The following is a 25,896-nucleotide window of genomic DNA, read 5'->3' as shown; positions in this document are numbered from 1 at the left end:
AGTCCCCACGTCACTCTCTGGTCACGCACACCTCACGGCCCTCATATAGCCTGCAGGCTCACCTAAGTATCGCCTGTCCTGGAAAGCCTTCCCTCCCCACTCCCCCAACAGAGGGAACTCACTTCCCCTCCTACACCCCCCCCAGGGCACTCCGTGCACGTAAGGAGATAAACTACTGATTTATAAGTCTGTCTCCTCACTGACTGTGAACTCCTTCGCGGTGAGGGGCTCTGCCCAGCAGCCAGCACGGCACCTGGTACAGAATGAGTGACCACAGATGTACGACTGAATTTGACACACACAACAGAGAGCTAACTAGAGCAGGAGAGAGAGTCCTGGGGGCCTGAATTTTCTCATACTGCCCTTGGGAGCATTCACTTTACTATGTAAACGTGAATATGGATAAGCGACACTGGTGGAGAAGAAAAAGGAAGGATGACACCTAAGAGACTGGGGGTGAAGCAGCAAGTTCGATGCCTCAGCTCCTACACTGACTTCCAAGTGCTGAGGCTGGAAGAGAGCCTGTGACAGCCCCGAAGGAAGGACAAGAGCCTGGAAAAGGGGACTCTGTGACCAGGGTGTTGTTACAGTGGGTCACACCCCAAGGAGCAGAAGAATAAAAGGAAGGGGCAACTCAAGGAGAGAGCCAGTGACAAAGCCGGCCCTGACCTGCCCGATCACCTGTCTGCTTGCAACACTCCCCGTGGAGAGCAGAGCCTCGGGGCAGAAACACGGAGTGGGCTTCTCAGCCTCAGGCAGCCCTGCCAAGGCCGCTGGGTGGGAGTCTAAGGAGGGTGGGCCAGCTCCCCTAGTCAGAGCAGGAGGGTGAGCGTCCCACACCTCCAGCCAGAGGAGCCCACAGAATACACAGAACCAAGAAGTGGTTCTGGTCGTGCTTGGTCACATGAGAGGGAAAAATGCCTCTCTCCTCTCCTCTCCCAGTTAACAGGAGTGCCACAGTTACACACCTTCTGAATGTCAAGGATGTTCAGGGTTACTGCTATGTAACTGAAGCCCAGAGTAAACAAAAACCTGTTGTTCCACCTGTATGCAGACAACCAAGGCTTAGGGCTCTGTGGGAAATAAACCCTTAAGAAAAACACACCCTGGAACTGGATGGGGTGGTGGTACAGGCTTCAAAAGAGATGAGGCCAGCTCTCCTTTCAGAGAGCAACGTGGACAGGTTTCGAATCCGCATCAGTGGCCCCTCACGCTCCCTGCACGTACCCGTCCTCATCTTCCACCCCATCTCCCACCGAGCTCTACCCTGACGAGTCGGTTTCAACTTATTCACTGTACTAAATACCAAGAACTAGGTACCCTTAGGTACAACCTAAGAACTAGGTTCTTAAATATTTTAAGCATGAAGGAAAACATTCTGTGTTTCTCTTTTAAAAACCAAACCAAAACACCACCCTAAATCATGTTTCCCTAGTAGATGGTCATGAGACAGCTTAAAAGCCATGGTGACCAGGCCTGCCCCTCTTCCCCTTTGGCCCCTGCATCCACGCATACATCTGAAGCATGGCCTTCCCCCAGCCTTGCCCCTCCAGCCTCTTCCTGGACACCTCAACTGAATACTAGAGAGCCCAATGCCTCTTGAGGGAGTCTTCCATCTTTGGACAGCTTGGTCAAAAACACAGGGGTCTCCCTGTGTAATAATTGCTCCTTATTACCCCTGGTCCCGCCCTTTGCGGGGAGGAAAACAAGCCTAAGCCTGCTGACACATGACAGTCCTGGGGAGATATGGAGAGAGGGGTCACACTCTTGCCAGTCTCCTCTTGGCTGAAATACACCCCAGGGCCCCTTCCATTCTCTGTGTCACCCTCCCTCGAGAATCCTTGCCATCCTGATCACTCCCCGCTAAACCTACCCTAATTTGTCTGACAAAAAGCAGTACCTAAAATGAAAAACAGCTCGCAAATGCTATGTGTGTCTTAGACTATTAGTTTGAACCATATGAGATTGCTGATATTTGACCGTTTCTGACCTAACAAAACTGCAATTCCATATAATTCAACTTAAAACATATGTGCCATTCAAGGTTCACATTAATCAAAATGGCAGTTGGCTCTTCCCTGCTCCATCTGCAAGGCAGACAAACATACAGGCAGTAAGTACCCTAAATCAGTCTCCAGCCCCTGCCCCCCAGCCTGGAAACCACATACTACCACCACCACCAAAAAATCATGCAGGGTGCCACACCTCAACCTGAGGGGGCGGGCTAGAGTTCCCGCTGTGAAAAGCTGTTCAGATCAACCCACATTTTCTTCTATTTGGCTAAGGCTTCGTTCCCTCCCTCCTCCAGTCAACAGCATAGAACATCCGCAAAGTGGAGCCTGCAGGGGAGAACACTGCTAGGTACAGCTTTCAGAGATAGAAAATATCATGGCCACACTGAAGTCCTATCTTACAGAAAGCAAGTCACCCTGCAGCTGTCTAGATGTACCTAAGCCACATCCAAAGAACAGCTCACTGGCAAATCACTGCCCTGGAAAGAAACATCTTAATGTTAAATATAATTCGGTCTTTCTTTCTTTTCTTTTCTTTTTTTGGGGGGAGGGGGGGTGGGGGAGGCTGGGAGATAAAGGTATAAAAATTAGCATTTAAGGTATTCCACTCTGAGAGAACAAACAAGTCATAAACGAACCTAAGCAGAAGAATTTAAGTCCAAAAATCTATATACTGTAGCTGGAGCAATCTCTTAGGCAGGGAAGTTTGCACAGCTAAACAGAAAAATTAACAGGGCTGCTTAGAACAGAAATATTGCCCCAATGAGGGAAGATCTCAGTGAGGGGTGGCAGAAGCCAATCACCTACAAAATGGATACCTGAGGGCCACATAAGGACACAAATGCAGCACTAGGGGCACAACAGGGCTTTGAGGATTTCTCAGACCACAAAAGGGACAAACAGCGAGGGCAAAGGATGATTCCCAGGGGTAAGGGAGGAGGCACAGTGACTGATGTACCTACCACAGGGACAGCGTGTTTTGCCTTGGACTTTACTGAGGAAGTGGAAGCAGGAGGATCAGCAGAAGCAGAGTAAAGAGTAAGACTCCCATCTCACAGGCTCTGGAATTCAGGCCAGGAGAAGGTCAATGCAAATGAAAGGAACGGGCCATAACCCATCAGGGGAAAGAGATGTAGTTTCTGGTAAGAGGCAGTAAGCCTGACTAATATAGCATGGAGGTTATATGAGGGGTAAATGACCATGGGAACCAAGGAACAAAACGTACTCAGAGTTTCCATTTTTTAATAGCCTTTGCATTGGAAACTTGGCTTTTGCTTTGTCATGGATAAGAGAGCTCATTTTAAAACAGGAAATAAGGATTTCTCTGGCCTGAGAGGTTCTGCCACTGGGGTATATGCACCAAGGATCAGTGCTAGGGATGAGGTTTAGAAATGACCTGGAAGAGCCAAGGGCACTGTGAAATTGCCAGTAAATGGGCGGCAATGAGAGCAGGCATAGGATATTTCATTTAGGGAAAAATCATTCAGATTATCCTTCTCAGATAAGAAGCTCTAAGTTATCAATTATGTCACAGAAAAAGGACTTAAGAATCACTGCAGATTTTCACCTGAAGACCGACTCAATGTAATGTAAAAAAAAGTCAGCTACTAACACTGACTTAAGGTCAATTTCGGGGGAAAGGAATACAAGCTCGACTTTTTTTTTTTTTAAGATCAAGAATGTCTTTAGGGTCCTGAGTATATTCTAGTTTGAATAGTGGCCCTGAGGGAGAGATCACCATAGTACGATTTTTCCCAAGAATGGTTTCTGGAAACATCTGCAGCATTTGTACACAGTCAAATGTCCATAAATGCTGACAGCATTTTACAGGCGCATTTGCTTTGAAAAGTGGTCTTTTTAAAGTTCTGCATAAGCTGTTCTTACCCTATCTACACAATCAGGGCCTAAAGCTGGGGCATGCCAAGTCCCATCAACCTCCTGGGGCCCAGTGGATTATTTAGAAGCTAATATAGTCATGGAAACAAGCCGTCACAGGCCACCAAGAAGGGCAGCCTCAGAAGGAGCCTCTTGGGGAGGCTCTGCCACAAATAACAAGCTCATCCAGGCAGTGGGCTACACCCTGGACAGCTCTATGCCAGGCTGAAACGAGAGCTACACAAGAGAGCGGAGCCCGGCCAGGGCCAGGCATAACTCCTGTAAGGAAAACTGGGAGGAAGAGCAGTGTGAAATGACGTACGTGTGTGTGTGTGTGTGTGTGTGTGTGTGTGTGTGTGTGTGTGTGTGTGTGTGTGTGTGTGTGTGTGTGTGTGTGTGTGTGTGTGTGTGTGTGTGTGTGTGTGTGTGTGTCTGTGTGTGTGTGTGTGTGTGTGTGTGTGTGTCTTCTCAGCTGGCAGAATGAATGTCAGATTTTGGTTAATTCAACTTTTTATCATTCCCTATTATACCATCTTGGTACTAGCACCAACAAGCCACGTGACCTTGGGTAAACTAACATCTCTGAACATTAATTTCCTCTTCTGTAAAACAGGAGAACTATTATTAGTACTTACACCTCACAGGCCAGTTGAGAGAATTAAATAACATAAGCAAATAACATGGTGCCTGGCATGCAATGTGTGTTCTACAAATAGAAGGTATTATTTTATCATTATTATTAACAAAATAACCAAAAAATGCTAACCCTAAACCCCAAGCTGGTGAAACCTGCCAACAGCAGGCCAAAATCTTTCCAACTGGCTACAGTCAGGGCTATTGACACAGGAGAGCTAACCATCCCCTAGGGTGAGCTCTACCAGTCCACCTGCTGCAGAGTTGCTCCCATGTCCTCCTGATTCTAAAAGCCAGAGAAGAACGAACCGGTCGCAGGAAAGTCCAAGACCATTTTTTTCTAGTGTACTAGCTGGCTTAAAGGACACAGAGAAATATTCTAATCACTAGGGTTTTTCAAAAGTCCTACCTCTTTGCTCCAAACCAGCTTCCTTTCTCTCACTGAGATGCCTCTTTGGAATATGCGGTCACAGCCTCATCTCTTACCTCCCCCAAAGCTCCTTTTTAATCATGATTTTGTGTGTGTGTGTTTTTTTTTTAATTTTCCCTGTTTAGAAATGGAGAGAGAGGGAGCAGTAGGGAGGGGGCAGTGGAGAAAGCATGTTCTGACAACACAGAAGGCAGTAATTAAATATCAGTCCAATTTTTTCTGGACATTAAATTAGAAAATAAAAGCCAGTTTACCTGATGCTGAAGTAACTATAAACTGCTGTAACCCCAGATAAACTTCTAAATTGTCCTGAAGAACTGGAAACTGAAAACAAAGAAACAAAGATTTAAAAACTAAAAAACAAAAAAAACACAGCATAAATGCAAATTGTAACAGCATTTCAACAATGAAAGAAGTACCTATGGTGGGGAGGAACAGGATAAAAACCTTTTCTCTGGGAAGCTTTATATGCAGCCAAGAAGAGGTGGCACCCTTCAGCACCTCCCACCCCCGGCAATTTCTACAATTGAAACCACCAGTTAATATTTGGAATAAGAAAGAAAATAACACACCAGTTTGATACTTTTTCTATTTTTTATTATTTTATTTTTTGCGGTATGCGGGCCCCTCACTGTTGTGGCCTCTCCCGCCACGGAGCACAGGCTCCGGACACGCAGGCCCAGCGGCCATGGCCCATGGGCCCAGCCGCTCCACGGCATGTGGGATCTTCCCGGACCGGGGCACGAACCCGCGTCCCCTGCATCAGCAGGCGGACTCCCAACCACTGTGCCACCAGGGAGGCCCCAGTTTGATACTTTTTCTAAACAAAGCACTGGATGCTGGGTATGATTATTATGATTATTATGTTCTTAAAAGAGGACATCAAGCTCCCAAATGATCTACACCTTCTAGAGCTCTGAGACAGGGCCCACCTCCGTTCAAGTCCAAGGAAAACCCTGCCTTTGAAAGAAATAGCACATATGCCTTATTAAAGTGCATGGCAGAGTGAAAAGACAGCCAAATTATTTGGAGTCAGTTTGCCTTACTCATTTAGCAGACAGGACTTTCATAACCAGAGCTCTACCTTTTCTTTCTAAAGCTGCTAACTCACCATTAAGATAAAATTAAGACGTTAATACGACAGGTCCCAAAGAAAGGCAGACGGCAAAATAAAATGGCTGTGCAATGCAAAGCTGACCCTAATAAATTATCTTGCCTCTAGAGGAGAGATGGACTTAATGAAATCTCCTCAAATAACAAACACCACTTAGTAAATGAAATCAGTCCTTATGACTAAGGATTCTAGCACATACACACAGGCAGAGAGTACCCAGCAAATAATTTGTCAAGAGTGAGCTTTACAAAGGCTAACTTTTCAACGATGTAATTTTTATAAATATATCTTCCACTTGGCTTAGCCACTTCTGAGCTACTGATGAAAGCATCAGTAAAATTCATATTACACCCAAGAGTTTAGGAAAGAAAAACAGAGCTTCCAAATGTTGATTTTAAAATATCTGGGCGAAATGTTAACATTTTTAAATTTGAGGGTCAGTTATGGTAATTATTATTGTTTAAAATATATACACTTTATAATACTGGTGAGCAAAAAAGCCTTACTACTCGTGCTATATGCAGGGAAATAATTAGGCTCTTCGTTCCCCTCCAAGTGGTGAGTTACCAGTGTTGAGAAGGCGTGTGTGGGAAGGAGCTCCATCACTTTGGCCACTACCTCCAAGCTCTGGCGTAAGTACCGCTGCCACTCTGTCTGCTGCTGCGGGGCAAACACAGAAGGATCAGCTCTCCCAGACAGGCAGAGTCTCGTCATCTTCCCTGCCAACCTGTCCTCAACCTCAAGTCCACTCTCAGACATAAATATGTGAAGAAATAGCAAATGATGGAACCAGGTTATTTGGTATTTTAAAAAGGCTAAGCTAAAAAAATTTTTTTATTTTTTAATCCAATGAATTAATTTCACAAGAAGCTATTTCCTCAAAAAGCAAATGATCCACATAGAATGACCTACTTTTCTCCCTATTGTCATAGGAATGATATTTTTAAAAAGCCACCTGTGAAATGCTCAAGTCCCCTTTACGTCATCCCAGCTATAGGAATTGGTTCATTACCTTCTGAGACAGCCCGTTACTAAGCACATATAAGTATAACCAACCACACCAGTGCCAGGCAAAGTATGGTCCTCAGACAGGCAGCATCAGCATCTCCTGGTGGTTTGTCAGAAATGCAAACTCTGTGCCCCCACCCCAGACCTCCTGAATCAAAGTCTATTTAACAAGCCATCCCAGTGATTCTTATCCAGGCTAAAATATGAGATGCACTGGCCTATATCAAACAGGTAACGGGAAGTGAAGCTAAAATTCACCAAGCCTCTACTATCCACCAGGCACGTGGTCAGTACATCCACATGTGCTACCCTCACATGTAACTGTCAACACAGGTCAGTTCAGATATATCCTTCCACTTTTGGGAGATGAGGAAATTAAAGCTTAGAGAAATTCAGCGACCAGACCTCTACCCCCATCCTACCCAGGGTTGCAGAGATTCAAATCCAGGCCATCTGATTCCAAGTACAAGGCTATTTTGAACCCAAATATGGCTTCCCTCAAGGTCTTGACCACACCACAGTGGCTGTTATTTTGAGAGTCATACCAGTGACCTGAAATTTTTTAAATGCATGGTGCTTAAGAAAAAGGAACACTGGAGTTGTATCCTTAAAGACATTTTCCTTACAAACGCTGGGCACACCAGCATTATTAAATTCAAGATTGATTTTAAGAGATATCAGTTTACAAAATATATACAGTCAAAAGAGACATCCTTTCATTCTAGCCTTATCATTTGAGTATCTCTTTAACTATTTCCACCAGCATCCAGCTAGCTTTTATTTGTTGCCCAGAGTGTGGGTGCAAGGCAGGGGAAACAGGAGGTAGATGCAGAGTTCTTACTAAACCACTTTTCACTGTACATATGGTTTTCTCTACTTACCTCTCTAGTCCATAGAGGTAAATGCCTGTAAAACTTTTTTTTTACAGTTAATGAACCCAAAGAGACCAGTCGGATACAAATTTCAAATGCATAACTCAAATCATAAGACCACTCTGGCTTAAAAATAATCTCCAGAGCAAAAGGCCACGGGTTCCAAGGCTCCATTTCGATTCATACCACAGCATGACAATGAATAAGGTCAATTAGGATGTGCTGCTTACATCGTCATCCAGTGTCTCGTCATCCAGCTCCTCCAGCTGGGCCTGGTTGTATCTGAACTGGATTCGATTCAACACCTCCGTGAGCAAGAGGACTAGGGCGTCTTCGTACCTATGTGGCAGGGAGAAATTCAACATCAGATGAAAGGAGGCTTTTAGCCTAGGATTTCAAAAAAGCCTCCTGTACTGTGAAGGGAATGGTGTCTGTGTTGGATCACCATACACAAGAAGCATCTAAACTAAACTTAGTTTATGGTTTTGCAAGTGCTATGTGAGAGTGGAACAGTAGCAGGGGTGTTTGTTTATTTATTTAACTATGTTCCAGGCACAGAACATACTGGATTGAACCTTCTTGATGGATTGAACCTTTTATCATTATATAATGTCCTTCTCTGCCTCAGGTAGCAATTTTTGTCTTAAAGTCTGTTTTGTCTGATATTAGTATAGCTACCCTTGCTCTCTTTTGGTTATTGTTTGCATGGAGTATCTTTTTCTATCTTTTTACTTTAAACCTATTTGTGTCTAAAATTCAAGTGAGTGTCTTGAACAACATGTAGTTGGATCATGTTTTTTAATCCATTTTGCCAATCTTTGCTTTTTAACTGGAGAAGTTAATCCTTTACATTTAATGTAATTACCAATAAAGAAGGACTTACTTCTGCCATTCTGCCATTTGTTTTCTCTATATCTTTTCTTCCTCAATTCCTCCAGTACTGCCTCCTTTTGTGTTAAATAGATATTTTCTAGTGTGCTATTTTAATTCCCTTGCCATTTCTTTTACCAAATATTTTTAAAGTTTTTTTCTCAGTGGTTGCCCTGAGAATTGTAAGTACTATATATAAATATCTATTAATTCAATGATTCAGTCCTTTTAACAACTGTGACAGGTAGGTGGTATTATCGGTACTTTTCTGATGAGGAAACTACAATTAACAGAAGCTAAATAAACTGCCCAAGGTCACAAAGCTAGCTGGTTTGAACCCAGAGCTCCCTAACTCAACATGTCATGTTCTTCTCTCTACACATAAACCACCAACAGGCTTGGAGCCTGCTCCACCCACTCCAGAAAACCTCAATTCTAGTCAATTTGTAAGAACACTTAAAACCTAAAAGGAGAAATGGAAAAAGCCTAAGGGAACAATGACCCTTTGATCTATGTCTAAGAATAATTTCTCAAAGAAACATGTGGAGCCCTAGGCTTGGATATTTCCCACATGTGATAAGAACCTAACTCAGAAGACACCATAGTTCTATGTGACAGTTGCTACCACAAGGGCCAACAAACCACTAATTTTCAAGAACAAATCAAGTAGCCTGAATGCTTGCCTGTCCTGAAATGTTTCTACAAGAAGTTCAGACCTCGTCTTACTCACAAGGCAAACCAGCCACGCTGGTTATTCAGCTCTCAGTGCCAGTCCACTCTCCACGTTTTGTGATGCTGGGACTCAGACTACACAACGCACACAGTGCCAGTCCCTCTGCCTGTTAGGCTCTGTCAACAGGGGCACTGGAGGAAAACTGGAAGGCAGAAGGAGGGGCAAAGGGACCCCATTCTTCCTGTGGGCTTGCTGTCCTGGCCAGTGTCACCCCAACAATGGTCACCTGGCAGTAATAATTGGTTCCAGCTTCCACATTCCCCAAACCAGCCCCATCACGAACTCTCAGAGGTGCTAGCAGCAGCCAGGTTACATCTTCTCCTCAAAGGATTAAGTCCCAGCTCCCTGGGGCCTCTCCTCTGAGCTCCTGTGGCAGTTGGGTGATACCCTCTCCTCAGAGATCTGAGCTCTAGCAGCATGGGGGCCGTCCCTCTGATATTTGACATTTTAATGACACCAACACCTCTTTCCTTTGTACCGCTAGCCCTAGTGGTGGAGCTGCTTCCCACAGTTATCATCTGTGTTGTCTCAGTGGTCAAGGACATGGAAAGAAGTCATCTGGTGGGACCTCTGGGAAAGCTTCTTTTGTCTAACCTCTCCCTCTTATTCCTGCTGCCTGAATCACAGGTGTGATGTCTAGATTCAGCATCCATCTTTGACTATAAGGTGACTGTGGAGATGGAAGCCATGCCTAAGGCTGGTAGAACAACAGGTAAAGGGATCCAAATATTAACTGACAGGGACTTCCCTGGCAGTCCAGTGGTTAAGACTCCAAGCTCCCAGTGCAGGGGGCACGGATTCAATCCCTGGTCGGGGAACTAAGATCCTGCATGCCGCACGGTGCGGCCTAAAAAAAACAAACAACAAAATATTAACTGACATACCAAAACAAAGGAGACACTGAACATTTGTCAAGGGAAAGAAAATCAAGATTATCACAGATGACACAGATGTTGAATTATCGAAGATTTTTAAAGCAGCTATTATAACCATCCTCCATGAGGTTCTATCAGCTGGAAGGTGTTTTGGACTGAACTGTGTCCACTCAAAATTCCTATGTTGAGGGACTTCCCTGGTGGCGCAGCAGTTAAGAATCCGCCTGCCAATGCAGAGGACATGGGTTCAGTTGCTGGTCCAGAAAGATCCCACATGCCCTGGAGCAACTAAAAGTCCGTGTGCCACAACTACTGAGCCTGTGTGCTGCAACTACTGAAGCTTGCGCACCTAGAGCCCATGCTCCACAACAAGAGAAGCCACCGCAAGGAGAAGCCCGCACACTGCAACGAAGAGTAGCCCCCACTCGCCGCAACTAGAGAAAGCCTGTGTGCAGCAACGAAGACCCAATGCTGCAAAGACCCAACGAAGACCCAATTTATTTAAATAAATAAATTCACATGCTGAAGCCCTAACTCTCAGTGTGACTGTACTGGAGACAAGGCCTATAAAAGTTAATAAAAGTTAAGTGAGACCATAAGGGTGGGGCGGGCCTTAATCCACTTATATGAAGAGGAGGAGACATGAGGAAGTAGGAGCGAGTGTGCTCACTCTCCCCCACTCCCTGTTCATGCACAGAAGAGAGGCCATGTGAGGTCACAGAGGGAAGGCAGCGTCTGCAAACCACGGAGAGCCCTCACCAGAAACCAAATCTGCCAGCACCCTGATCCATGACTTCCAGTCTCCAGAAGTATGAGAAAATTAATTTCTGTTGTTTAAGCCACCCAGTCAGCGGTATTTTGTTATGGCACCCCGAGCTGATTAAAATAGAAGATAAAGGATAATGAAAAAGAAACCTGGAACTTCAAGAATGAAGGGAAAGCAAGAGAACTGACAAATCTCTTGGTAAATACAACAGATTGCTTATTGTTTCTCTTAAGATCTTTAAAATATGAATGTTGGATGAAAGCAAAAACAGAACACTGTCTGATGGGGTTTTCAATGTACACAGATGTAAAATATATGGCAACCTCAATACAAAGAAGGGAGGGCAAAAAGATCTATATGGTGATGAGGTTCCTATATCACACTTGAAGTGGTAGTATGTTAACGTGAAAAATTAAATATATATATATATATACATATGTATTTTTTTTTTTTTTTTTTTTTTTTGCGGTACGCAGGCCTTTCACTGTTGTGGCCTCTCCCGTTGCGGAGCACAGGCTCCGGACACGCAGGCTCAGCAGCCATGGCTCACGGGCCCAGCCACTCCACGGCATGTGGGATCTTCCCGGACCAGAGCATGAACCCGTGTCCCCTGCATCGGCAGGCGGACTCTCAACCACTGCGCCACCAGGGAAGCCCGTATATGTATTTTAATATACAGAGCAACCACTTAAAAAACTCACATAAAGAGATATAGTCAAACACTCAATAGATACATTGAAAAGGAAAACTAAACTTGTGTGAAACAACAGAGTCTCAAAATAAATGAAGCAAAAACTGATAGAACTGAAAGGAGATGTAGACAAATCCACAGTTATACCTGGGAGAATTCACCTCTCTCTCAGTAACTGATAGAACAAACCGGATAAAGACAACATATAGAACACCATCAACCAACCTGACCTAACTGACACATCTAGAACACTCCACACAACAACAGCAGAATGCACACTCTTTTCAAGTGCACAATGAACAATCACCAAGAAGACTAGATCATAAAACAAACCTTAACAAATTGAAAAGAACTGAAATCACCCAAAATGTGTTTGCAGATCATAATCAACTAGAAAACAATAATGAGAAGACATATGGAAAATCCCCAAATATTTGGAAATTAAAAAACAAAGAGGAACCCAAGAGAAATTACAAAATATTTTAAATTGAATGGAAAGGAAAATAAAACATATTAAAATTTGATAAAGCTAAAGCAGTGCTCAGAGAGAAACTTACAGCATTACATGGTTAAATATACAATGTAAATACACCCATAGACCTGGGTAGCTCAAGCCACAAATGTGATTCCAAAAGCACCTCAACTTCTTCTGAGAGTTAAATAAAATTATACACATTAAGGTGACTACACAGTAGGTGTTTGTAAACATATGATGAATGAAAGAACAAGAGAACAAACAAATGAATAAACACGCAGGGACTAAATAAACAAAACTACAAGTCAGATAACTATGAAGCACTGAAGCACAGTCCTGGATAGCTTTTTCAACTCAATGAAATAACTAAGATTCCATTCCCTTGCTCTCTGGGGCAGTCAACAGCATGAATTTCTCGTAGCAAGAGCTAGAAAGCTACTGAAGCCCTGGTACAACCCTAGTTAATACCTTCTATTAACTGTATCAAAATGCCATGTGTCACAATGGCACTTCCTCTCTATTTAGCAGAAAAACCCACTTAGAAAAAAAGGGCAGCAATTTTTCTCACGCTTACCCACATTTGTTTATAGTCCAATTGAAAGTCACCCAGAATCCCTGGCAGGTCTATGGCCAGCACTTGCCAGTACTTTCATGACAAAGGGGTTCACAGGACATGACTCAATAACTTCAGGTTGCTTAACTCACTTCAGGTTTCCTCATCTTCCTGTAAAAATAAGTTTCTACACAGGTGTCTCCCTTCACATTGACAAGCATAGAGAGAAGGGAGTGAGAGAGAGAGAAAAGGGACGAGAACCAATACTTATTTACTGAACACCTACGGTCAGCCAAGGTACTTTACACACACTGGTTCATTTAATTTGCTCAACAACTTGTAAAGTAGGAACAACCATTCCCAAAGTACAAAGAGGAGAAAAGGAGACTGAAATTTAGGTCTTCCCACACCACAGATTCAAAATGGCAAACCTGAACAGTAAACCCCATTAGCAATTTTGTTCAGCTGGGTATGTTACAGAACATTTATTCCATTAACACTGGGACTCAAGTTCTCTAAGTCCCCACCAGTTCTGACCAAGAAACTCTTGAGGATCCTCACTGAACAAGGAACATGCAGAGCTCCAATTTCCAAGCTCCTAGGACCAAAAATAAATCCATGTACATTTGTGCTTCTAAATTCATAGCCTACAATGCCTATCACTTTGTTGTGATGAATGATGCAAAACCTTTAAACCACAAGGGACAGGAACTGAATGCTGTCTCTGTGACTTAACCACACCTACGTTTTACATTTAAGATACCAAGAAAACATTCTTGACTACTTCCTGCAAGATCAGTTGCTTCTGAAATTCTGGCTCAAGCCACAAAAGCCCCCCAACTTCTTTCAGATACATTTTCTCAGTTGAAAAACATTTGATTGCATTTACATGCTCTTCATTAAAATGAATGTGGTAATTATCTGTAGCCAGTGCTCTTTATCAGTTGCTTCTGCAAAACAGTGTATCTCTAATATATTGGGATCTCTAATATAACCTAGAGCAGTGGTTTGACTTTCATTTAAAATTTTTTCAGGGCTTCCCTGGCGGCGCAGTGGTTAAGAATCCGCCTGCCAATGCAGGGGACACGGGTTCAAGCCCTGGGCCAGGAAGATCCCACATGCCGCGGAGCAACTGAGCCCGTGCGCCACAACTACTGAGCCTGTACTCTAGAGCCCGCGAGCCACAACTACTGAGCCCACGTGCTGCAACTACTGAAGCCCACATGCCTAGAGCCCATGCTCCGCAACAAAGAGAAGCCACCGCAATGAGAAGCCCACGCACCGCAACAAAGAGGAGCCCCAGCTCGCCGCAACTAGAGAAAGCCCGCACGCAGCCACGAAGACCCAACGCAGCCAAAAATAAATAAATAAATTTATTTTAAAAATAAATAATTTTAATAAATAAATAAATTTTAAGCATAAATTTTTTTCAGTGCACACTTGTGTAAGCATAAGAGGTGAAAGGAAAAACATGTTAAGTTAAAGTTCAACTATTTTCTTTGCACACCTCAGCAGACTACACCCTTCTTTGTAGTCTACTACCTTAGACCACTAGAGGGTGTCTGACTGACAAGCAGTTCCCCAGAAGATGGTTACCATTTAACAGCATAAACCACAGACAAGCTTTGAAGGTTTGGGGTTTTTTTGTTTTTTAAAGGCATGAAAGTGTTATACATGTATGTTGAAAAAAAAAAGTCATGAAAAATTAGAAAGCCTTATTTAGGATAATAATCAAATGATCAATGAGAAAAATCCCTAGTGCTTTTTTTTAAAATTGGAGTACAGTTGCTTTACAATATTGTGTTAGTTTATACTGTACAGCAAAGTGTATATATGTATACATATACATGAATGTATATACATATACATATATCCCCTCTTCTAAGGATTTCCTTCTCATTTAGGTCACCACAGAGCACTGAGTAGAGTTCCTTGTGCTACACAGTAGGTTCTCATTAGTTGTCTATTTTATACACAGTATCAATAGTGTATATATGTCAATCCCAATTTCCCAAATCATCCCACCCCTAGTGTTTAAAGTGGTCAGCAAGAACCACTGACAACTGTGACAACAGATGACAGATGCCTAGGCAGGCAAGACAATATCTGCAAGTGGGCTGAAAGTCTTTGCTATCCAGGGATCCTGTCATTTAACTCCACAGTCACCACCTCAGTCAAGTAACAGCAACATCTTCTATTACTTATTATTACTGTGTAGTCATTACTATGTCCATTTATTGAGTGCCTAATACGTGATCGATAGTGTGCCAGGTATTTTACATACAATTTCCTTGAATCCTAGCCATTCTGCAAAAGAGGTATCAGTATTAGTATGCTCATTTTGCAAGAGGAAATGTGATTACCATATAACTTGACCAAAAGTAACACTGCTGCCATGAAGCAGAAAAGAAATTTAAACTGAACCACTGCTCCTTCTATTGGTGCAACAGTCTGCACAAGTATATATTTTCTCAATGGAACCATACTCTCCACACCTAAAGCACATTTGTACTGTGCTTTAAAAAGCATTTTCATATTAATCATGTATGTCCTCAGTTTATTCTTCCAACAAGCCTGAGATATATGAAAGAATATCTACCACTTAAATATAGCAAAATCAGGCACAGTCCCAGAACCAAAGGATGCAACTGCTCAGCATACAAGAAAGAGAATTTGGCGGAAGTGTCTTTTCTTTGAACAATCTCATTCAACAACACAATTACTCACAGTTGGCAAATTCACAAAAACAGGATCCACTGTTGTGTAAGAAGGTTTCTGACACACAAATAAACTACCCATAACCACATGTGACCTGACACCATAACAAGCTGGAAGCTATTTTGCAATCACAAAAATAGTTTTGGGAATGAAAGTGCAAATGCTAAACTTGGAATGCAAATACTGTTTCAAATTTTAAAAACACATAAAACCTCAGCAATGGAAAGGGTTTTAGAGGCTCAGTCCAACTCTCCCCAGTTGGGGGGTCTCCTCACCACCTCCATTTGGCACATTTCTGGGGGAGAGGCGTTCACTATCTCCACCATCAACCACTAATACTATTTACTGAGCATCTGTAATGTGCTGAGCATTCTAGATATATTAGCTTCAAATAATTAGATATATAACGACCACAGTGTACAGGAACCATACTTTCTGCCTGCAAACAAGAAAAAATGGGCTTGAGAAACGTGGGGAAAAAAACATTTCCCCATTTTCTGTTTTTTAAAATAAAATTAGAAGTACAAAAATGACTATCTCTGGACTGCGGGATTATAGATAACATTTCTTTATATTTTTCTATCTTTGCTAGTTTTTAAAATAAATATTTTTTTCCTGACAAGTATTTATTACTTTATTTGGGAAATTTTCAAGCACATACAAAAGGAGTGAGGCTATAATGAACCCCAAATTCCTATCAATTAAGTTCAACACCAATTATCAACACATGGCCAACCCACTTCCCCCTCTATCCCCAGGGAATTTTTTTTTTTTTTTTTTTTTTGCAGTACGTGGGCCTCTTACTGTTGTGGCCTCTGCCGTTGTGGAGCACAGGCTCCAGACGCGCAGGCTCAGCGGCCATGGCTCACGGGCCCAGCTGCTCCACAGCATGTGGGATCTTCCCGGACCGGGGCACGAACCCATGTCCCCTGCATCAGCAGGCGGACTCTCAACCACTGCGCCACCAGGAAAGCCCCCCAGGGAATTATTTTAAAGCAAATCCCATATATCATATCATTTTATCCAATAAATACTTCAGGTTGTATCTCTAAAATAAGGGCCATGGGGGAGGATGGGGACCACAAAAACATTATCATACCTAAAAAATTAACAATACATATTACTTTTTTAACCAGAAAAATGTATTTTTAAAAAATGAGATATTTAAGGGGAAGAAAGAAGAAAATGCTCAATGGCTTTACTACCTAAACAGCTTACATGACTCAGTTTCACTAAAGAGGTCTGACTGCATGGTTGCCTCTTTAGGCCACAAGAAAAACTGACAAAAATGTTTATTTCTGCTTATAAATGTTTCTGCGGTTTACCTGTTGAGAACTGCTTCCTTGTCTCCCAGACGGCTTTTAATTTTACTTGTCAGATAGTCCAAAAAGAGCGTCCAGATATCCAAACAAGAGAAGTAACCTTCATGAGTAGGCTATGGTGCAAAAGAAATCCAGACAATGAAATTACTTAATGCAACTACTCCTTAGAAACACACCCACCAGTGTTTACATACACCAGAATGCTACAACCATAAGCCTAGGTTCCCTCGGCTTCTTGGTAACCACAATTGGTGTCTTTTATTCGGTCTTCACGATTGGGCCCTGTTGAACCTAACAAGACAAGGGTACCATGGAACACATCATTAAGGAGATACTGTACTATGCAGGGCAAACCAATTTACAAAATAAGCCGAGCGAACACCTGTTTTAAAGTCTGAGACTGTGATGCGGACAGCTCTTACAGATCATCCAATTCAAATCTGTTTTAGAGAAAAAGAAACTGAGATCCAGAGATATGTTCAAGGTCAGGGGTAGGAACAGGTCCATTTAACCCCAGCCAATGCTCTTTCCACTACATACTATTACAAAACCAAAACTAAGTTTCAGTGGCTCCAAAGTGACAAGTTTACACATTTGAACATTAGGAAAGTAACATCTGCAGTCTTCCTACATAACAGATTGAAAATGAGCTCGTTAAGACTGACCTACAGGCTTTAGCTCATCTGCAAAGTAGATGTGTCAAACAGGCTAATAGCAACCTCTTACCAGGTGTCGATAAGGACAAAGTAAGGAGAAAAGAGCAAGTCTTTGTAGGGTCCTAGTGCCTGGACCACTGCACTGATCAACTTTCTCAAGAGCCTTGAGATTCTATTTCATGCAAAATCCAAGCACTATATTCTCCAACATCTAGTCCTTCTCACACATATTCAGTTTCATCTGTGGCCCCCCAATCCCTTATATATCCACTCAAATTCTTGCTACCTACAAGAACTCTTTGGCTTTACTTGTGATTACTTCATTGCACCACATATTTGATGGCAGGATCAGATATGGAAAGAAATAATACCATCATCTTCTTGAGTCAGTTTCCTTCCATCTCTGGGCCAAAGAAATCCAGAAGTTTACAAGGGCATGTATGGAATCTGTCCAAGAGATAACTACCAATGACGGTGGTGGTGTACCCAGGCTGAGTCTGAGACAGAAAAACTGTAAACTTAAAAAATGTGGCATGGGGCTTCCCTGGTGGCGCAGTGGTTGAGAGTCTGCCTGCCGATGCAGGGGACATGGGTTCGTGCCCCGGTCCGGGAAGATCCCACATGCCGCGGAGCGGCTGGGCCCGTGAGCCATGGCCGCTGAGCCTGCGCGTCTGGAGCCTGTGCTCCGCAATGGGAGAGGCCACAGCAGTGAGAGGCCCGCGTACAGAAAAAAAAAAAAAAACGTGGCAGACCCCACTCACAAGCCACAGGGCAGCTCTGGAACTGGACTGCTATGCTACAGCTCAATCAGGACCACTGGCAGGGCCATCCTCAGAACACAAAATGAACCAGAAGAATAAGCAGAAAAAACAATAAGCCGTGTGGAAATAATATGGGTAGCTTGTGGACAGGCACTTGACTTGCAGCCAGGAGATGTAGTCTTGTCCTGGCTTTGGCTTGCTGTGCTTCCAGTAAGGAGGTCACCCAGCCGCCCTTCCTTGCTTTGAAAATAAATACCTACCAGATCCCTCACCAAAAAATATAACTGATCGATGCATGTGGAGGTGCTTTTGAGAAAAGCCACCATATAAATCCAAGTGTTATGGCTATGTCAAAGGAGTTTACAATTATACATGTCTTTCTCATGCGTTTGAATTGAGGATTTACTGTGTGGCTCAAGGCTGGAAAAAAAGTTGGGCAAATACACCCTCTGTAGGACCTGAAACACTACCATTCACATCCATCTCTACAGGCCCCACTGTGAGGCCTTATGCACTGCCCACAGTCTGGCCTTTGACAATTGCTCTGGGCACAGACTGCTAAGGTCATAAAGGCAATACGCTGACTGCACTTTTGGAGTCATACAACTTTGCAGAGCCCTCATGGACCCATTTTTAAAATGTACCCATACTCAGATTTTTTACTTTTCAGATTCCAGGGCTGGTTAGTCACTAAAGATCCTGGCAAGTTCCTTTAAAAAACTAATGATGCTACTCTTCTCTCCAAGTGGTTTGTTTTGATTTGCATAGGTCTATTTGATCTTCACAACAGTCCTGGAAAGCGGAGAGATGTCTTTCTTCCTCCCATTTCACAGACAAAGAAACCAGAAGTCAAGTCATCTGCCCAAGGTGACAAGATAAAGAACAAAAACAGAACTAGACTGTGGATCGTAAGACTCCCCCAGTCCAGACCCTTCCCCCTATGCCATACTATCTCAGGCATGTTTTAAGAAGAAGGGGCAAAATGGAAACTGCAAGACCAAGAAGGAATTGGTAATGATACAGCAAGAGAAGGAGCCGGAAGACAGAAACCATATGTTTATACAGACACCTCAGGGGCTCAGCAGTGGTGGAGGCAAACACCTGGTGAGCACTAGTGGCTGGAGGGACTGTAGCAGGACACTTAGGTGAAAGAAAAACTGCAGGAAAATAAACAGAAGAGAGGAAATGGTTACAGGAAGATACTACCACCATCTTCATCTTATTACTATTCTTTAAAAATATGCTGACCAGGGACTTCCCTTGTGGCGCAGTGGTTAAGAATCCGCCTACCAATGCAGGGGACACGGGTTCGAGCCCTGGTCCGGGAAGATCCCACATGCCGCAGAGCAACTAAGCCCGTGCGCCACAACTACCGAGCCTGTACTCTAGAGCCCACGAGCCACAACTACTGAAGCCCACGTGCCTGGAGCCCGTGGTCCTCAACAAGAAAAGCCACTGCAATGAGAAGCCTGTGCACCGCAATGAAGAGTAGCCCCCATTCACCGCAACTAGAGAAAGCCCACGCGCAGCAACAAAGACCCAACAGACCCAAAGATTAAATAAATAAATTTAAAAAAAATGTTGACCAGGATTAATATTTCCATGAATTGTAGGAACAAAAGGCAAAGTACACTGAGAATAACCCTCTAAACAAGAGAAAAGACACATTTTCCCACTTTACAGAGAACTTAGCTATGATAAAGGAAGAACATGCTGTTAATGAACAGATGAGAACTTAAAGCTCTCTCTTGACAGCAATTTAATTTCTTATTCTTTTTTTTTTTTTGCGGTATGCGGGCCTCTCACTGCTGTGGCCTCTCCCGTTGTGGAGCACAGGCTCCGTACGCACAGGCTCAGCAGCCATGGCTCACGGGCCCAGCCGCTCCGCGGCATGTGGGATCTTCCCGGACCGGGGCACGAACCCGTGTCCCCTGCGTCGGCAGGCGGACTCTCAACCGCTGCGCCACCAGGGAAGCCCTAATTTCTTATTCTTAAACCTTATCCTAAAGAAATCTTTTACTACCAGCTCCTGGGTCTAGAGTGTGCCCTGCCAGCTTTCTCCCTCCCTGCCTCTCCAGCAAAGGGCAGCTTCCGCCGGAGCCCCTTCCAGGTTCCTGCCCCTCTGGCCAGTGCTCAGAATCGGCTTCTGCCTGCACCTCGAGGCCACCAACCCACACAGCCCAGAGTCTGCACCCAGAAATGCAAGTCCTCACACAGGAGGCCAGCAGAACACAGGGAGCTCAGCTGACAGTGACCCGCTGGTGAGGGAGGAAGACAGAAGCTTGCTGTTTGCCTCATGACCAATCTATCTCTTCTCCCAGTATGTAATTAAAACATATATAAATATATAAAACCACCACTCTCGGTTCAATGGAAAATGAACCCGTAGGATTCTAGTGAAAGAATCACAGAAGATGAATATGGAAAGACCCGAAAGATGTCCACTGCAGTCTATCTCCCTAGGAAATTTAAAAGACTTATCCAAGGACAGAGACCTAACAGAAATAACCAGAGCTCAAACACAGAACTTTTGGGTCCACATCCAAAGAAGGAAGCATCAGACATGCATACTTCAAAGCACTTTTTAGCTTTCTTCTACACCACGTATACTAAAAAGGTCCCATTTTACACAGGGAGCAAAATCGGAAGACGGTTCATTCCGTTTGCCAAACAAACCCTTCCTTCTGCCCCCAGCACTGGCTCCTTATCTCTCGTTCGTTTCTGCTGCACTTATTCAAAGGTATCTATCAAATCCTTCCTTTTTTCCTGGTCCCCTTTAAGATTTCTCCAGATCCATCTCAAATCTCTCCCACTTCTGATGCTTCTCTCCTACATCCTCACCCTCCTATATCTCATCACCTCTTCTATCCCTTCTTAGGCCTAGTGAGATCGGCGTGCTTCCTTCTTGCTCTGCACTCACCAGCCCCTCTATCAGACATCGGCCCCTCTATCAGACATCGTGTCACTTCTTTAACCTTTGATCCTCCTCCTCCATCCGCACCCTTCCAAATCCCCTTTTACATACACACACCCCTCCCAGCCTCCACCCTTACCTCTCCTCTAGCCTCATTAAGTTACAACATCAGTGACTGAAACAACCAAAAAAGACTGCTTGTAAAATCAGATGCCCTCACTGACCCAGCAGTTTCATTCCTGGTAATATACCAACATACACAGAAAGAGCTACGTATGTACATCAAAAGGCAGACACAGGAATATTCACTGCAACATAATTCATGACCACCAAAAACTGGAAGTGGCCCAAATCAGCACTGGAGTGGCTTTTCTAATGACTTCCTATAAAACAATGAGAACAAACTACTGCCACACACAACACAGATGAAGCTCACAAACATAATGTTGAATGAAAAAAGTCAGACAAAACAAATCTACATTGTATGCTTCCATTTAGAGAAGTTCTAAAACAGGCACAACTCATCTGGGATATTAAAGTCAGGTCTGGGGTTACTTCTGGGGAGGATGTGGTGGGGAGTGATGAAGGACATGAGGGGATTTCTGGGGGTGCTGGTAATGTTCTACTTCTTGACTTTGGTGGTCACATGTCTTGTTCGTTTTGGGAAAACTCACGAAGCTACACATGTATGATTTATGTGCTTTTCCATACGTGTGTGATAGTTCAACAAAAAGCTTTTTTGGGGGGAGCAGGGGGGGGCTACACTGCAATGCTTGCAGGATCTCAGTTCCTCGACCAGGGATTGAGCCCGGACCACACCAGTGAAAGCCCCGAATCCTAACTACTAGGCCACCAGGGAGCTCCCCAAAAAGCTTATTTTAAAAAGACACACAGGGGCTTCCCTGGTGGCGCAGTGGTTGAGAGTCCGCCTGCCGATGCAGGGGACACGGGTTCGTGCCCCGGTCCGGGAAGATCCCACATGCCGCGGAGCGGCTGGGCCCGTGAGCCACGGCCGCTGAGCCTGCGTGTCCGGAGCCTGTGCTCCGCAACGGGAGAGGCCACAACAGTGAGAGGTCCGTGTACTGCACAAAAAAAAAAAAAAAAAAGACACACAAATGGGCACAAGTGATAGGGCATGACAGAAATGTTTAAAACTGGACTCTGATGATGGCTGCACAAGTCTATAAATCTACCGAACATCACTGAATTGTACAATTACAATGGGTGAATTGCACAGTAAGTAAATGTTATCTCAATAAAGCTGCTAAAATATATATAGAAACAAAAAATACTGAGTCATCAGAATGTAAATTCAGTGAACGCAAGGACTTTGTTTACAAGGGTTATAGGCCTCACTCCTGGAACACAACAGAAGCTCAAAAAACGTTTGCTGAATGGGGGAAACAACTGGATCCACCAAAACTGAACTCTTGAGAACTTCACTATTTACAATGTCCTTGTGGGTAGTCTTAGTGACAGTTACAGACTAGAACTAAAGGCCCTAACGTCAGGCTTTTTCTATATTTTGCTTCTTCAACATAACAGTGATTAAGAGCAGACTCTATCTGGCTCCACCGCTTACTGTATGACCCTCAGCAAGTTATCTTTGTGCCTCAGTTTCTTTATCTGTAAAATGGGGATGATAATAATACCTACCTCATAGGGTTGTTATGAAGGATAAATGTGTTAATCTTCATATAGTAAGCACTATATAAATGTTTGACAAATAAAATAAAGAAGTTCTTTCTCCTGAAAATAACAAAGTAGACATTTTGAGTGGCAAGAGAGAGACATGGGCAGTTCCAGTGCTTTACCTGATGAAATGTGTACTTGAACAAAAGTGTCAAAAACTCCACCACAGGGAACTGGGAGTAGGACTCGATTCGTCTTAGGTGAACACTCACAAAGAGCCGCAGAAAGTCAGTAAACTTCTCAATGTAGCTAAAGAAGACAAGAAGACAAAAGGTGACAATGAGAAACTCGGCCACCTCCCTAGAAGAGAACTCAAATTCAATCCAAATTTCTTTCAGTACAAAACTATACAGATTTATAACAAATATATTTTCAGTTAAAAATATAAAGGCCTGCAACAATTACCTACAGGTCAGGCAACCCTTCATTCCATTACCACCTGAAACATAGCAGAAAAGCAACTTTAATCCTCAGACACTATCTAGGTAAGGCATCTTATAAGCTAGCGTCCTCATATTTTCTAACTCAGTGTTATGACCCAATTAAAGTGAAAGGAAATGGTACTCAAAAGGTCCATGGGCAGATGATCTGTCATTTCAATGTGGCAAGTCTGGAGGGCTGGTTTTCTTTGCTAGGAGGCCAAAATATTAAAACGAATGTGCTAAAAACCCAAATACAAAACAAGGCTATAGGAAAGGGATGGCATCCAGGTAAGATATATTCAGTCTTGCAACCTAATGTTCATGTTTTTTCCCCACCCTCTGGCTCCTGGTGCTAATTAAACATAGCACGTCCCAATCCATTCTAAAAGTGATGTCAAATCTAAGGGAGGAGGACTGTTAGAGCTGGACAAGACTCAAGGACAATTTACTGATGCATCATTTTAGAGATGAAGCCCAGAGAGATAAAGTGACTGGCCCAAGGTCACTCAGCCAGCTCACAGAAGAATGGGACTACCATCTACTCCCAATCCAGTGCTCTTTCTTTTCACATCACAGTGAATTCCCAATTCATTTGTATTCAAATATCATTTCACAGAAGAGTGTGGGTCACAGCTGCAAGGATAAGATATTTTTGTTATTGAATACACAGCACATCATCACTCTCACGTTTCAGAAACTGTCATTTTAAGCTCCTAAATACCAAAAGGTGATTAGAAAATGAGATGGGCATACCTCCATAAACCACATTTCAGAGACAGATTAAAAAAGATAAAAGATACACTGGGCCTTAGCCAAATATTGAATGATGGTTAAAAGCAATTCTGAAACTCCTAACTGCAAAAAGCTGTGTTTTTTTTTTTTTTAAAGCAAAGATGTATGAGATAATAAAGGGGAAGAAGACTACTCCTCAGAAGAGCAAAACTGGCCCATAAATAAAACGTCCCATATTGTTTCTGGGACCTAGCACCCTGAGGGTGGCCAATCTGTGTGGCCGCCACACACAGGTAAGCTTATTTGCAGCTTAAAAAAATAATAATAATTTGTTTGATAAGGATCATGGGGTCAAATACTTGAAAAACAGTAAGGCACTAATCAACTGTTTTTAGAGATAGGAAAGTACAAAAAAACTTCTCTGAGGCCTTCAATCACTAATACTCAAGAGCAGGAACTCCTCATTCCTCGCTCAGCCTATTACACATTTTTATGTGGTTATTCAAAGACATCAACCAGTTTGCTGCTCTTTAGGAAGATGCACTCAATTCCCTACCACCCATTAAACAATAAGGAGAAGTCATGGGTCAAATACCACACAATCTCAATTTTATTTGAATCTCCAACCCAATTTTTTTAAAGAATACAAGCAAGACTGTTCAGTAGCTAAAACTCCAATTTTATTTCACCTCATTTTCTTTCCCTTGCCCACCTTCTGGTACAGGTGCTAATGAGCAGTAGAAAGTTAGAAAAAAAGGCAGTAGAGGAGAAGAGAGGAAGAAACCTGGTTAAGCAGCTCCTAAACAACTGAGAATGGACTTAGCTGTTTAGAATTAGTGGTAAGGGACCCAAGAGCCAGGAAGCAAGCACACAGTGTTGTTCATGTCACCTTTCTGCTTCCAGGCACCTCTCAGCTTTCACAGGGCAATAGGAAGCATAGGATTAAAATATAAAACCAAGAGCACAAAAGTTACACGTAACAAAATCAGAACACAGATCATCCATGATGACATTTTTATACCACCCAAATGTAAGCCATAACAAACATTACACCACAGTAAAAGTCAGAACAACTGATATCTGATCGTTGGTACAAGCAGTTGGGTTACTGTTGTGATTTTTTTAAACATATGAAAATACAGCCTTTCTTAACCAAAGCTAGAAAGGATATAAACATATAAGCTGTGTGTCTCAATGCTGATGTTTTTGAATTCAAATAGGAAGCTATTACCCAATAATGAAAAATAAAACCAACATATTACCATATCAGATTATGAGTTCTTTTGTGATTATACAAAGAAAATTTCACACAAAGCTTGTTTACAATGAACCAAACCAAAATAATCTCATGTATCAATTTTTTCAACTTTAGAATAACTTATTAAAATTGCTAAATTTAGAAAGCAGTAAAACTGTCTTAACTTTAGGCACCTGACTTTATATCCTGCTGCTTACTCTAAAGTAAAAGAAATGGCTTAACTCTGTATAGCTTAACAACAAAAACAAGCCAAGGAAAATTGATGAAAATACTAACAACTTTTGCTGCCAGGCAATCTATAAATATTTACTAATTCAATACAATTTATCTGTTTGAAAGTCTCTGAACAGTCAACATAATGTTCTTAATATAAGCTTCCAATTTTCCCTTTTGTTTTTACACAGCAGTAGCATCATATTAATGAAAGCTGTAAGATACATAAATGACATCATCTGTAAGGGAAATATAAATGAGACCATGCCTCAGCATACTGTGGGACCATCTGCTAAGAGTC

General features: G+C 42.9%; 1 protein-coding gene across 4 annotated transcripts in view; it reads right to left on the bottom strand.

Annotated features, from left to right (window-relative positions):
- The window catches only part of XPO6 (exportin 6), a 107,074-nt gene that overhangs the window by 24,987 nt on the left and 56,191 nt on the right, over positions 1–25,896 (bottom strand). For 3 of the 4 annotated variants that reach the window (XM_067706301.1, XM_067706304.1, XM_067706303.1), the window contains 5 exons: positions 23,093–23,219; positions 16,951–17,060; positions 8,175–8,283; positions 6,632–6,724; positions 5,205–5,274 (listed from right to left, as the gene is read on the bottom strand). In XM_067706301.1, the coding sequence (XP_067562402.1) occupies positions 5,205–5,274; positions 6,632–6,724; positions 8,175–8,283; positions 16,951–17,060; positions 23,093–23,219 (509 nt within the window). The remainder of the gene's footprint in view (positions 1–5,204; positions 5,275–6,631; positions 6,725–8,174; positions 8,284–16,950; positions 17,061–23,092; positions 23,220–25,896) is intronic. The other variant, XM_067706302.1, reaches the window with a different exon arrangement.

The sequence above is a fragment of the Pseudorca crassidens genome, chromosome 15, assembly GCF_039906515.1.
Source record: "Pseudorca crassidens isolate mPseCra1 chromosome 15, mPseCra1.hap1, whole genome shotgun sequence".
Classification (NCBI taxonomy): Eukaryota; Metazoa; Chordata; class Mammalia; order Artiodactyla; family Delphinidae; genus Pseudorca; species Pseudorca crassidens.
The sequence above is the reverse complement of the archived record's forward strand: the minus strand, read 5'-3'. Positions and strand labels throughout refer to the sequence as shown.